This window comes from Gymnoscopelus microlampas, assembly GCF_963454915.1.
Source record: "Gymnoscopelus microlampas genome assembly, chromosome: 11".
Classification (NCBI taxonomy): domain Eukaryota; kingdom Metazoa; phylum Chordata; class Actinopteri; order Myctophiformes; family Myctophidae; genus Gymnoscopelus; species Gymnoscopelus microlampas.
This window is the reverse complement of record NC_139948.1, coordinates 17729414-17743502: the sequence shown is the minus strand read 5'-3', so window position 1 is coordinate 17743502 and position 14089 is coordinate 17729414. Positions and strand designations below refer to the sequence as shown.

The 14089-nt window shown below is 41.6% G+C and overlaps 1 protein-coding gene across 2 annotated transcripts; it reads right to left on the bottom strand.

Annotated features, from left to right (window-relative positions):
* Window positions 1-411: 411 nt before the first annotated feature.
* ccp110 (centriolar coiled-coil protein 110) lies at window positions 412-13838 on the bottom strand. Of its 2 annotated transcripts, none has more exons than XM_084071902.1 (14): window positions 13710-13838; window positions 12552-12726; window positions 9659-9787; window positions 6632-7829; window positions 6250-6374; window positions 5842-5995; window positions 4834-4943; window positions 4585-4701; window positions 3827-3928; window positions 3514-3630; window positions 3145-3218; window positions 1607-1672; window positions 1401-1460; window positions 412-1265 (listed from the first exon to the last, which is right to left on the bottom strand). In XM_084071902.1, the coding sequence occupies exons 2-14, from the start codon at window positions 12690-12692 to the stop codon at window positions 1190-1192; spliced, it is 2469 nt and encodes an 822-aa protein (XP_083928028.1). In that variant the 5' UTR covers window positions 12693-12726; window positions 13710-13838; the 3' UTR covers window positions 412-1189. The 2 variants fall into 2 exon arrangements, with proteins under 2 accessions (XP_083928028.1, XP_083928029.1); XM_084071903.1 differs by having other exon boundaries at window positions 6250-6371.
* Between the last annotated feature and the right edge of the window lie 251 nt (window positions 13839-14089).

Below are 14089 nucleotides of genomic sequence, written 5' to 3'. Positions count from 1 at the left end.
CGTTGATGCGTTCTGCTGTCCGCACGACCCTTTGCATTGCCTTACAATTGGGGTCAGTATAGTTCCCAAGCTTGAATACCAGGCAGTGATTCAGCCCGTCAGGATGCTCTCATGGTAACCCTGTAGAAGGCCCACCGGACTTTGGGACCAATGCTGAACTTCTTCAGTCGCCTGAGAAAGTAGAGGCGTTGCTGTAACTTTTCACCACCCATGCAGGGTATTCACTGCAGCACCTTATACGCCGATGGGGGATAGAAGCATTAATGATTGTACTCAACATATAACAAGTTACTGTACATTGCAGTTAGCTCAGTTCTCAAATAATAATCATTCAACATTGTGTACAAATATTCTCATTTTATTTGGCATTGATCTAAGCGAAGCAAACAAAACTGAACAAAAAAAACACTGAAATGTTTGAATATACTGTAAATACTAGGTTGATAAAAAAAAATCAGCACCATCAAAGAGGTGTAGATTCCAGAGTTCTTCAGCATAAAACATTTGAAATGTGTATCCATGGCTTGTGAATGTGTCCATGGCAACTACCATTTGTGATGGCCAGCACAAGACCGATATTTATGAACACAATAAAAGCGAAGGCAAGAACTAGATATTGACAACACAACTGGCCAAATGTGCCAGATTATGACACAAGATAGCAGGGATATTCATTTCTCTTAGGCACACGTTTTCAAATGGCATCCCTTTATCAACAACAGTCTTATACAGTAGCTTACATAAAGGTATCTTACTTTTCCCCCCCTCTTTCCTATTAATAATTTACTTTAAATCCATCAATCTTAGAGGTAACTATCAACACAAGGCTGCTTAAGGAAAACCGAGGGCACACTTAAAGGACAACTTCACCTTTTCCACAAGCCATTTAAAACCTAGGCTTGTGGAGCTTTTCCAGCACTGAGAGACAGAATTTATTGGGAAGTGTTATTTAGTGTTTACTTCTCACATGTCCTCCTCACAATATAGAATGATAGGATTTAGTTGAAAAGTCAGCGAACTTGCCCTTTAAATTATTTTAACAAATCACTGCAAGATGGCAAGGTGTGGTATCAATAAATAAGGTAGCGTGTGGTACTGCATACAATCATTACAACTTTATAAAGTAAATTAGCAGCGTTGGTACACATTTTATTAAAATTCACATGTCAGGGAATGTAGGAGTCTCCTGTTAGCCCAGAGAGTGTTGCTTCTTCAGGCTGTCTGACCGCCTCACTCTATCCTCAGGGGTCTTTCTGTACCAGCTCCTGACGGAGAAACACCACAGTTTAAGAAGATATGCACCCGAAAACATTGTTTAAACTAACACCTTACAAGGTAAAGATGAGATATTAGAATTAAACATGTCAGAGCCAGTGATCTGTAAAGAGGGATTTACTGACCCCTGGCGGTTTAGCTGGCCTGAGGAGGGAGAGTTCTGACCTTGGCTTGGTTTCAAAATCCTAGAAAAGGAGAGCGAGAGAGAGGGAATGGGCATCAGTGACATTTAGATGACAGAGGGAGAAGAAGAAACATCAAGTAAGACTTGAATGGTTCTGTTTGATAGAACATCTGTGACTAACAACCTCCAGAGGTCTATGTATGGTACCTGTTGGTAGTGGGACTCTTTGATTTCTGTTGTATCTTCCTGACCTGGGCTGGAGATTCACCAACTCTGAGCAAATAGTGTGAAAAAACACGGCTGGTTACAACCACTGTGTAATCACTTATATAGAAGGACCACACTCCACAAAAACATTTTTATTTATTACTTATTTTGAAACCATTTCACAAAGACGGACAAAATGTTTCAATAGTGTTGAAGTGTATACATGTGACTCAGGTATATATAGAGTTTTATTCAGGTGGACAAACATTCAGGAATCAATTACCGTTTGTTCACATCTAGCAATAATTGTGGATTTACTGGTGATGTGTCTTCTCATTTTATACAAAAGACATCACTTCACTGGTGGAACGGCACTTTATGGAGTTTGAACATAAAACAGGACATTTTAAATCTATTTGAAGAATCAAGAAAATACAAACCAATTGTAGAGGAGGACATGTGGAAAGCCCTGTTCATGAGATAATGTCTGAATATACTGTATGCAGTATACACCCTGAAACAGTGCACCCTAGTGGCATGAATGAAGAGTACAACCCAGTGGTTCTTCCACATTTCACTGTATCTAACCATCGCAAATGTTTCTATTTGTCCCAATGAATGCACTGCTTTATGAACAGTGTCTTGCCCGATGTTTGCAGTACACTGTACCGCAAACATCGGGCAAGAAACTGTTCATAGAGTACAGGCATTGGGGCTTCATGAACTGTTTATATACATATATAGTTTATGTACAATAGCCATGCTTTAATGTATAACTTTTGATCCACGATTAACCTTTGTATGTTTAACAATGTACGTATCATATCAATTATTGTAAATAAATGTATCCCCAACAAATGGTAATTGATCCACATTGCGGTCAACGTGAATGAAAACTCTGAATTAGTAACCACTGACTCAGGTGCCCAGGATTGGAATAAGGTTCCTAGTAGCATTAAACAGGACACAAATCCAGTCAGTTTTATAACTGAAACACTGGCTTTTAGATCATTTACCCCTGTAAGGTTGTGTCGGCAAGGTTGTATGTAGTGTAGATTTTCTATTTATTGATGTACATGTATATATACATGAGTCATATACATTTCAACACTGGTGAAGGCCAGAGGGATAAAACCAGTTTGCCTGTCTTTGTGACATGTTTCAAAATAAAACTATTAAGAAAGTATCCTCGTTTTGCTGAGTGCGGTCCTTCTATCCTTATAACTGTATGTAATAATAAGGACCATGCACCACAAGAAACCTGAACACAGTGGAACACCTATTCAAGTTAGTTATAATCACTGTAATATCATCAAGATAAGTACCAAAGGTAGGAGGAGCTATACAGGTGATACAGACGCCCCTGGCAACTGCAAGTGACCATACACACACGGTGGCCAATTTGTTCTTATGTCACAATGGCCATTGTGCCAATGGGGTGGTGTTTCCCACCTCTGAATAAGAGCAAAATGGCTGCTGTGCGAATATAGTCAGGTGACATTCAAGCTATATGAAATGTTTAGCACTGCTCATCTCACCTCTTTTTTCTGTCCAATGACCTCTGAGTAGCAGCAGACAGTGTCACCTTCTCCTTGGGGCATTTGGCTTTCTCCTGTGGATGAAACAAACAATCAAAAATAGTGTGATTTCCAATGATGAAACTGACTTTTTTTACCCAACATGCCAGAGTAAGGGTATAGTTGATACCTGTAGGCTATTTTGTATTGGTTTAAATTAACCACTTAAACCTTATATACTTAGTTAACCGCGGTCACCCAAGACTCTATACTAGTGGTTCTCAAACTTTGTAATTTCAAGGACCCCCACAGCTCTGGGTGTTCAAATGGAGCCTATTTGTCCCAGAATAGGGACGCTAGGGTTCATGTGGTTAACAGCAAGCAGGTTACCATCTCTCGTAGCCTCCTCTCTGCACAGAGCTCCCTGTCTTGCTGCAGCAGTGCTAGTCGCTCCTCCAGGGGCATCTCAAAGAAAATGTCATGGACGTCATAAAGGGCTGCACGTAACTGAGGGACAAAAAAGAAACACCTCTTGCTCTGGTCTTTTAGTCACGCTAAATATTACAACTATGGAAAGCATGTAGCGATAATCGTTCGTAGGGCTCTACATGGTGTGTGTGTGTGTGTGTGTGTGTGTGTGTGTGTGTGTGTGTGTGTGTGTGTGTGTGTGTGTGTGTGTGTGTGTGTGTGTGTGTGTGTGTACCTGGGCTCTAACTCTTTCCTGTAGGGAGAGGTCCTGTGATGAGACTTTGTGTCTCCTCTGTGGATGTTCAGTCTTGAATGAGTGGATGAACTCCTGTGTGTCCTGAGCAGACAAACATATACTGTACATTAACATAGCCGTTTCAACGGGTTACTTGACCCACCATCATTACAATTAGACGGTGAGTAATAGCAGTACATACTTTGTGAGCTTCTCTGAGAAAGATCTTGGTTTAGTAATGACTCAGACCTGAATTTCCACAGCCACATTAAAACAATTACAAACCCAGTCAGCCTCCTGCCACATACATTAAGACAATTACAAACCAAGTCAGCCTACTACTTAGGAATATATCAAGGATTAAAGTACTGTCTCAGCAGGAAAACCCCATCCATGCATTTATCTTGATTCTTCAGCAGACTTTACTGTAATGGTGTCTTTACAGGTCTCCCTAAAAATATTCTATCAGGCAGCTGCAGTTGATTCGGAACACTGTCACACAGTCTTCAGTAAGGCCAAGAAAGTATCATATCACTCCATTTCTTAGATCTTTACACTGGATCCCTGTCTGTCAAATAATTGATTTCAAGATACTATGGTTGGTTTATAAAGATGGATGGTTTACGGACAAAATACATTTCTGATCTTCTGCTACGTTATGAACCATCTTGACCTCTCAGATCGTCTGGGACAGGTCTGCTTTGGATGTGCACGCTGGTGAGTTTGTGTGTGCATGATGTGTATATGTGTACACTCACCAGCACAGTCTGGCGGAGGTGTTTGACTTTCTCTGTCTTGAGCAGTCTGCGGGTGAGGAAGCCACGGGTGATGGCACCTAGTCGACATAGCGCCCTCTGCTGTTCAGCAGTAAGGACCTGGTGAGTGCAAGAAAATAGTAAATGTAAATAGAAAATGTTACGAGGGACAATGTATCCAATTGGGGATAAAGAAAGAGCGGAGGGATGTGGGCTGAAGCTCATGTATGGAACTGTCAAAATCTCCCCCACCTGGCTGAGCCTCGCCCGGGGCTTGCTAGCCCCCCAAGTGGGTCCCCACAGGTAGACAGGAGGCTGGAGAGAGGGGGAGGGAACAGTGGGGCTGAGAGGAGAATGGAAACCTGAAGAGAATAATAAAAGAGACTATGAGCTTTCACAAACTATGTTGGAAGTGTATACAAAATAGTGGGCATCTTTACTGGGGTTTGTACAGTAAATGTCATCTATCACTGTTTTTGAACACAAATAAAATGATTTATGCAAACATGCAACAACTAAACCATAGCTTTTTGTCAATGCTGTTGTACTAATAATATAAAGGCTCTGTCTCATTTGGAAGGATACGTTCTATCACCCTGGTCCCTTGTTAGGAACATTCCTTATCTAGTTCCCATTTTGTCAGAAAGGTTACATTAATTTAGACACGGTAGGAAGTCAAGAGTCAAGGGACCAGTGGTGTAAAGTAACTAAGTACATTTACTTTACTGGAGTATTTCCAATTGTCTATAATTTTACTTCTACTCCACTACATCTCAGAGGCAAATATTGTACTTTTACTCCACTACAATGATTTGAAAACTTTAGTTACAAGTTACTTTGCAGATATACATTTTTACATTATAAAACATACATTAACCACTTTAGCCTTATTTTATACCTTGGCTATTTGAAAAAAGCCGATCTACAAGCTCGTTGTGACCTTGTAGATCTGCTATTTTCAAACATTTTAGTACTTTAAGTACATTTTGATACCAATACTTTTGTACTTTTACTCAAGTAAATTTAGAATTCCGGACTTTTACTTGTAACAGAGTACTTCTACATTGCAGTATTGACTTTACTTTTACTTAGGCAAAACATTTGAGTACTTTTTCCACCACTGAATGCAAGTGCGGTGCCTATGCTTTCCATGGTAAATCAAGAGGCCATGGTTCCTAAAAGTGCTTTCTTGCCTTGGAGGAAGCATCCCTGCAAACGAGAAACAGGCAGACAAAATAATAGCTATATAACTGTACCTACCCATACTATGACCTGGTGACCGCTCAGCCGGGGTGTGGGCAGGACTTAAAGCAGGATAGTCACTCACAGACCTACGATCCCGTCCACCTGCATCCCCACTCAGAGGTCGGTCACACCCCTTCTCCATCAGCCTTCTCTCTTTCTCTTCCATGTCCTAAAACACACATGTATACACCATATGTCAAAGTCTCTCTTCTTGGGTCGGCTACAACAATGTGTGAATGCCTTGACCACTGTACCATCCATTTTCAGGCCAATAAATAGTGCTCTTTTGTGCATGTGACATAACTTGTATAGGAAAAGGACTTAAAACAAACACTGCAGTGTTTAAGAAATACTATCCTTTGTTTCTTCAACTGTTCTATGTAGTATGTTTTGAGACAATAAGGTGTAATATCACATCCTGACCTGTCGGAGGCGGTGTTGTTCCTTCTCCTGCTCGGCCAAGAGCAGAGACATCTGCAGGGCATGCTCTTCCTCCAGTCTCCTCTGCATGTCTTCCAGCGCCTGAACTCGCTGCTGGGTCTCCACTGCTGATGATGATGAGGCACACACTTACATGAACGCACACACACACACACACACACACACACACACACACACACACACACACACACACACACACACACACACACACACACACACACACACACACACACACACACACACACACACACACACACACACACACACACACACACACACACACACACACACACACACACACACACAGTTAGACTTTAGTTCATCCAAAGGAAACGTTTAAGAAAAGCTGATTTTAAGCAGTCACCTGACTGGTGCTCAGTGGGATTTCTGAGGGCGGCTGGAGTGATCCTGCCATTGTTTGGCCCTTGAGGGCCATTAGTCTCCATCTTGGCTTGGACCTGATACAGATCAGTGGTCACATGGGGCCTCAGCAGGGAGGGGGAGGGATTCTCCACCTCATATGACTGGTTCAGGGGCGCTACTGGAGACCAACGGCTGGGGGGCAAGCGCGCAACTCCGGCCATGAAGCGCGGGACCCTCTCCTGGCTGCGGTCTACGTGGTCGACTCCAAAGGGGGGATTGGAGGGATGCCGCTGACTGTCAAGGGTATGACAGCGCCGACGGAACCCTGGAGCCATATGATCACAGGGTCCCACGGGACTGGGTCCTGAAGCACTGAGGGGGCTGCAGATCTCACCAAGCGGACTGGAAGCGCAGTGGCTGGATCGACGACTGCTACTTCTGCTGCCAACTCCGCCTCCTCCGCTCCCCACCACCAGGCCCCAGTGATCAGTCGGCCTCAGTCCCGCTGACAACGCCTCTCCCCAGGCCGCCATGCCGGCACTTTCTCCCGACCTTCCTGGACTTCTGGGGATGAGGTCTGCCGGGTCAATGGGGAAGGAAATGTGGATGTTACCCGCAGAGACCGGGCGGGGTCGGCGTCTGCGTTCACGAGGACTGAGGCTTGGTTCTGGACTGGGAAGGCGGGCGTAAGACTCCGGTAGACAAGGCGAGAGGCTTCCAGACTGGTGGGTCTTGGTCTGAGGTGGGCCGACGGGGCTGTGACGCAGGCTGAATCCAAACTCTACGCCGGTGTCTCCCAGGGGACTACGGGTGTCATTCTCCTTGTCAGAGAGGCTCTCAGGCGGTGGTGTATGGCTGACCTTGTTGACGACCTTCGGCCCTTTTCGGCTCTGCTCTCGCTCCACATATTCTCTGGATCTTTTCAGAAGGCTGTCGAGACTCATGTCCTCCTCCTCTTCTTCACTCTTCTCATCATTCTCCTTCACTTCCTCCTCTCCTCGGTAGCCGTTGGTGAAAGAGGGGGACTCAGAATGTGGGTTGGTGGCGTGGTCACTTGTTTGATGGTCAAACCCAGGGTCCCTCGGCAGCCCAGGTGTGTCAGTGACCAAAGTGTAGCCATTCACTATCTCAGCTTTAGGAGAGGGACAATATGGAGGGGTTGGCTGTTTGTCACTCTCCTTATTTGGCACTCTCTGCACCTGTTTAATGACAGTTAAGTAATAATTAGGTTTGTCCGATATTGGCTTTTTTACCGATAACCGATATACCGATATTGTCCAACTCTTAATTACCGATACCGATATCAACCGATACCGATATATGCGGGGATTATTGTGATTAGGGTAAGCTCAAATTTCATATCACACACACCATATACAGTAAGAACTCCTGTAACTTATTTATAAAGCAAAAAAAATATATATATATATATATTTTTTTTTTTCAAAAACCGATACCGATATTTTCCCGATATCAATTTTTATGCTAATATCGGCCGATAATATCGGGAGGCCGATAATATCGGACATCCCTAGTAATAATGAATTAGTCAATCAAATTTGAGTACTTCCTTCTGCCTGATCTGACACCAAATGTAATCAAATGATTGTAAATGCAATCAAATAATTCACTAATTTGGCCAGCTAGACGCATCTTCCCCATTACTACCAAAATGGGCTTATTTGTGATTTTTGAGTGGTGCCAACCACTCCTATATCTGACTTTGTCTGTGTGTCCGGGTGTATGTATGTCCAATAAACAAACATTGATGACAACATCAATACGGGGCTCATCAAAGGCACCACTCTCTTCACACAGGGTGTGATTTATATACAGTATATATATATATATATATATATATATATATTTCTCACTTAAGTATCAACCAGTAAAAAGCCTTAAATATTTCAGCTGAAAGAAATTAGTGTGGAATCTGAGCTTAACTTTTCTCAATTATGATACTATATACTATATACAAGATGCTTTGTGTGTGGTGCAAACATGTCAAAGACAAAAAAGACAAACATCCTATTACAAGGCAAGTGATTTCAAAACCTGAACATATTTTCTTGTGGATAATATTTCAACACACTTTGAGGTGACAAGGCTGGGCCGCCGTCAGGTAAGAATAGCAGCATACTAGACTAGAGGAAGGGTTGAGACAGATATCGGTACTCAACACTGAAGTGCCACAAGAGATTACAAGTTAGACTGTCATTCAACTTTTGAGCTATATCTGGGACCTGACACACAGACCTAATTAATAGAGAAAGCCACACTGAAAGCCACGCCCCTCAGTGGGGAAAACAATACGGTGTAGCAAAACAGCAAAAACAGACTACATACAGTAGATGGAACGCAACTGTATTTAATGATTATGTCTAAGGATTATTTAAATTGTCTCTTCTCTCAATAGAGAGCCCAGTACATAGAAAAACTAAACATTGTTAACTTGAAACAGTGTCCTTCTTCATTACCTGTATTTTTTACCAAGTAAATAGGCTTATTCAGCGTACAGTACCAGCGTGCAAACCAAACATGTAACTTGAGATCAATAATGATAAGATCTAATGGCCTGAATTCACTTTTTTTCCTTCCTCATTGGCTCTGTCTTTTTGCTCAGGAGAACATACTACTAACATACTATGCATTTTCCAGTAACTGCTAATTTGTTTGTTATTGTTTCTCATTATGTATGTATTTTATATGTTGTTATCAGGGCGTCCTTGAAAAAGAGAGCTTGCTCTCCATGGGCTCCCCTGAATAAATAAAGGAAAAAGAAAGAAAGGAAAGAAAGAATATAACACCATGAAGCACAATCAGTTGTTTCCCCCGATGGTGGAGACAGATATCATTATATTGAGATAGATATATATATATCTGTATATGAGATCACTTTAAGTTTAAAGCAACTTTGAATACTTAGAAAAGCGTTATATAAATATAGGTATAATAATAATAATAATTATTATTAACTGGTCCTCCCATTGAACCATGTCCATGACTTGGGTTTGAATCCTCTACTAACCTGAGTTTGGTCAAGAATGTCCTGGACCCTGGCCAACAGACTGTTCCTCTGCTGGCTCTGTCTCAGCATCTCTAGCTGGACAGCCCTCTGTCTGTAGTCGCACATCTCCCTGCGCTGGTCCACGTTCAACTGGAAACAAAAGAAACACACACACACACAAAAAAAACATTAGGTGACTTTGTAACACATCTTACCTCAGGTTTCATCAACATAGTTTTGTTCATTTCTGGTATGAGGAGAGGTTTTGCCTTTCTTTCATACAGACACCCTTAAACCTCACAACTGGCCTCTGTGAGAGCCTGTCACTCATCCAGCTCATTCATCTGGCTGTTCCTGTAAACTCATTTAGTCAGCAGTCAGAAGCAGAGGATCCTCCTGACTGACATGAATCAGCCTGGTTGTTCCTCAGCAGTTATCCTCTCTCTTGCAGATCTAAGCTCACATGCTTCAGAGCACTTTACAGTACATCAGTTTTTTCAAGATGCAACCTTAAATCAAATTAACCACTTTCAACCTGACGTCCCTATTATGGGCATGTGATTTGTTTTTTTCGTGATATTCAGGAGCAACATAATTTCACCATATCCACCTGTTTCCTAGGCTTTTCACTGTGTTCCACTTCCTGTCTTTTGATCCAATGAAACCGGTCAGATGACTAATGATATCCAATGAAATTTGACAGGAAGTGGAAAACACACAGCCAAGAAACAGGTGAATACATGCAGCTTTAACTTCAATGGGTCCGTTTGGAAGGAATGTATCTCTCTAGTGATGGTTAAGGTGATTTTAGAAAAGGAAAATAAGTTGCCAGTTGTTCAATACTCTGTTTTACTCATCATGCAAAGTGTGTGCAAGGACTAACCAAGAAATTGTTAAATCAGTCATTATGGTATCAGATGGAATAGACTGCTTTTCTTCAAGATTAGGTTCAAATGTGAACCTTGGTAGTTTTTGCTTTCTGTCAAGCAGTAAGGTTGCATTATAGAGTACCGAAGTCCTGATGTCACTCATTCATCCCCTGGGTCGCGGAAGTAATTTCTCTATGGATAATAACATTGGGTCATCTTAGAATCGTCTCATATAAGAATTGTGGTCCAAAAATAAACAAACTGTCCCGGTGATATTGTCAGGGAGGTGGCTCTGTAACGTTTATGATAGTCAGTCACTCATATTTGATACAGTCTGTTTCTGGCGAAAATATTACTCATTTGGCGGCGGTAACATTAGTGTTTTCTCACCGTCACTGCTTCATATTCATACGAGTCAAACCGCCGGGATCATTTGTTTGTTTTTGGAACACAGTTCTTATTTGACACGATATTAAACACGTCTATGGGAATTCAGAATGGGGAGGGGGAACACGCAACCCCGGTAGGATGTGTAAATTATGTCAGACTTCGATGCTCTATTGCATCCCTTGCAGTGTGACTATTGCACATGCATACGTCACAATGTTGAAACAAGTCTGGTGCAACTTCCGGTTTTATAACCTACCAGGTAAACTGTATTCGCCTGATATATCAAATGCAACTAGTTCCTGTTTGGACAGATATAATGACAAGACAATGTCAGTTAACAGGTTCTGGGTACTACTAGGGGATACCTGTGGAACAGCCCAAAAACTGGATTTGGGAACCAATGATCTAAATCACGACTGTTGTAAAGGGAATCAAAGAAATCTTATGTTATATCCACTTACTCAACTTGCAACCTCCTAAAACAAACTGATTCGGCTACTCTTCGGACTGGGGCCCATGACCCAACAACAAAAAAAAGGGATTGGTCCTCAAAATTTTAAATGCAAATTTGCCCAATATCCCCCTATACCCGCATATCTGAGTAAATACCTCCAAAAAGTTAGCGACACCCACACAAAATTAGAGGGAGCGTTAACAACGATGGTACATAAAACATAAAACAAACATGGGCAAATTCTCCTTCTACAGCACTGCCACCCCAGGTTTGGAATAGTCTAACCCCATCCCTCAAAAAGTGCAGTTCGCTGGGCTCATTTAAAGGTAGGGTAAGTGATTTTCTTTGGTTAAAATAAGTGTTAAATATCTCTATATTGTGATAGTACTCATTGCTATAGAGTGTTTGTTCAGTAAAAGGAGTCTCCTTGTCTCTCCAGCTCTTTATTAAACAGAAAATGCATTTTTGTTTCAGTTTCATTTCCAATTTTATCCAATCAGGATAGAGAACTCAATCAGGATATAGATTAAACAAGTGAAATTGGAAGTGATGACACTAAGAAATGAGCAGGTAAAACTGGAACTGGAACACTATAAAAATGAAGCTTAAAAATGGGTACTTTCTCCTGATTGGCTGAGATTTTGACACCTACCAGAAAATGTATTTTCTGTTTATTAAAGAGCTGGAGAGACAGGGAGACTCATGTTACTGAACAAACACTCTATAGCAATGATTACTATCACAATATAGTGCTTTAACCTTTTAACAAAATACTTTTTGTTTTAACCCAAAAATATCACTTACCCTACCTTTAAAACAACCCTGAAAATTCACCTTTCAGGAGGCCGAAAAAGGAGGTAGTACTATTTCCCCGTTAGACAGACGAACCCCCCCCCACCCCTTTCTTGTACAAATAGTATTATTATAATTTTTTTCACCCTGCTTTTCTTATTTTTGGTTTGTACATAGTGTTATCTTTTTCTGTTTTTTTTTGTATTGATATTTGAACTGTGGTGCCATATATGACTACGAATTGAATACCAAGGACCTCATTGGAAACAAGACCGCAAGGACTTTTTTGAACTGACCTTTTAGACAAAGTATTTTAAATGTAACTGTGCTGTTTCAAATGTTTTGCCTAATAAAATATTCAATCAATCAATCAATGCAGGCAGGTATCTCTATTTTTTCAGTTCCTTACCAGAGGTGAAAGCACAGCCCTTCCATGGAAACGGATGACAGAGAGAGCTTTCAAGGGACAGCATGACACCATCTTCTTGGATTTCTCCTCCTCCTGCAGTATGGTAAGATTTCGTATACAGAAGTCCTCATAGCTGTCCATCGCTGAGTGTCCACTGTCCACACCTCCACACTCTGTTTAGGAATAGGAAACACACGTCATGTAGCCTCGTCATGCGAATGTGATGTTCACTGGAGATACATTTATATGGCGCTGGAATGTGAACACACTTGAATGCAAAGCTACGGCTGTGTGTTGTGGCGTGGGAGCCATGAGGATGATGTGGGTTACTAGACAACCCTATCTGTGATTGTTAAACTATGAGCAACTGGAATAGCAAGATAAGCACAACAAAAGAGGGTCTGTCTGCCCAAAACAACAGAATCACACACATTCCAGCCATTCTATTCTGTGAGGCGAGGCTCTGTGTTTACTCCCATTTCCAGACTAATGGCAGGCAATGAGGAATCATGTATCTAATCAATAAGTGTAGCTATTTCTGAAGTGCTTGTCAGCAATGGGATATCATCCATACCCTTTCAACGAGACCATGGGGGTTCTAAACGGATGCATAATACAATATAAGCTACATTTAAGGACACCATTATTTCCCTATGTATTATTGTGCACAAAATGTAGGCTAATAAATCTCGAGAAATACAATATACAGATGGATAGCTGAATCTCACCATATACAGTAATAGCCTAATATAATAGCAGTAATAATAGATCTGCTTGCTTCAGAGATGTCATATTTGATCTTTCCTCCCCAACATATTAATGTTGATGGATTTCAAGGCAAGTTCTCATTTTAAGAGGTTTATGTAGCCTAATTAGCCTGCAGTAGGTGCAATCACAGCCTATGTAGGCTACACAAGCAACGATAGTAGCCAGATATTGGCTACCCTGTTATAGTAATAGACATCAAGATCATTGATAGCTTCGATTTTAAAGGTAGTCATTTGACAAACATTTCAAGGCCACGCTGGGAGCAATATTTGCATATAAAATGCCACCCTTATTGCTGCAGATGTGCCCGAGCAGTCGACAGAATGACAGTTCGTGTTTGCGAGAGGGTCCTTGCCCATTATTTCTCATCACAGCCTTTTTGTCTTATCTCGGTTTCACCGGCGTCGCATCAGCAAATGGAAAAAAGGCAAAGCGCTTACGTCTCTCCTTTTCTTCAGATGAACATCTACTCTTTTTATCAACGTTGGTCGCTACATTTACAGAGGATTTATGTTTTCTGTCTCCTTTCCATCGAGCTGGGTGGGTTCCTTCCCATCATCATCTGTCTGCCACTCTTCCGGGCCACAACAGCGCCTCCTAGCAACCAACAGCACATGCGCTCCGTTCCATTTCAGTCCTAAGACCCTCTCCATGTTACCTTTACAGGAGCTTCGCGTCCAACTTGATTCCATACATCAACAAGAATTGACTTGACGCTCAATTTATTATTATTATTATCAGTTTTGACAGACTACTGACTCACAGTGTCC

Coding starts and splice junctions, on each gene's coding strand:
- ccp110 (XM_084071902.1), bottom strand. CDS start 12,692: ATGGACAGCTATGAGGACTTCTGTATACGAAATCTTACCATACTGCAG. Junction 4,944..5,841: donor GTCACCAGGTCATAGTATGG/GTAGGTACAGTT, acceptor TATTCTCTTCAG/GTTTCCATTCTCCTCTCAGC. Junction 4,702..4,833: donor CCCGGGCGAGGCTCAGCCAG/GTGGGGGAGATT, acceptor TGCACTCACCAG/GTCCTTACTGCTGAACAGCA.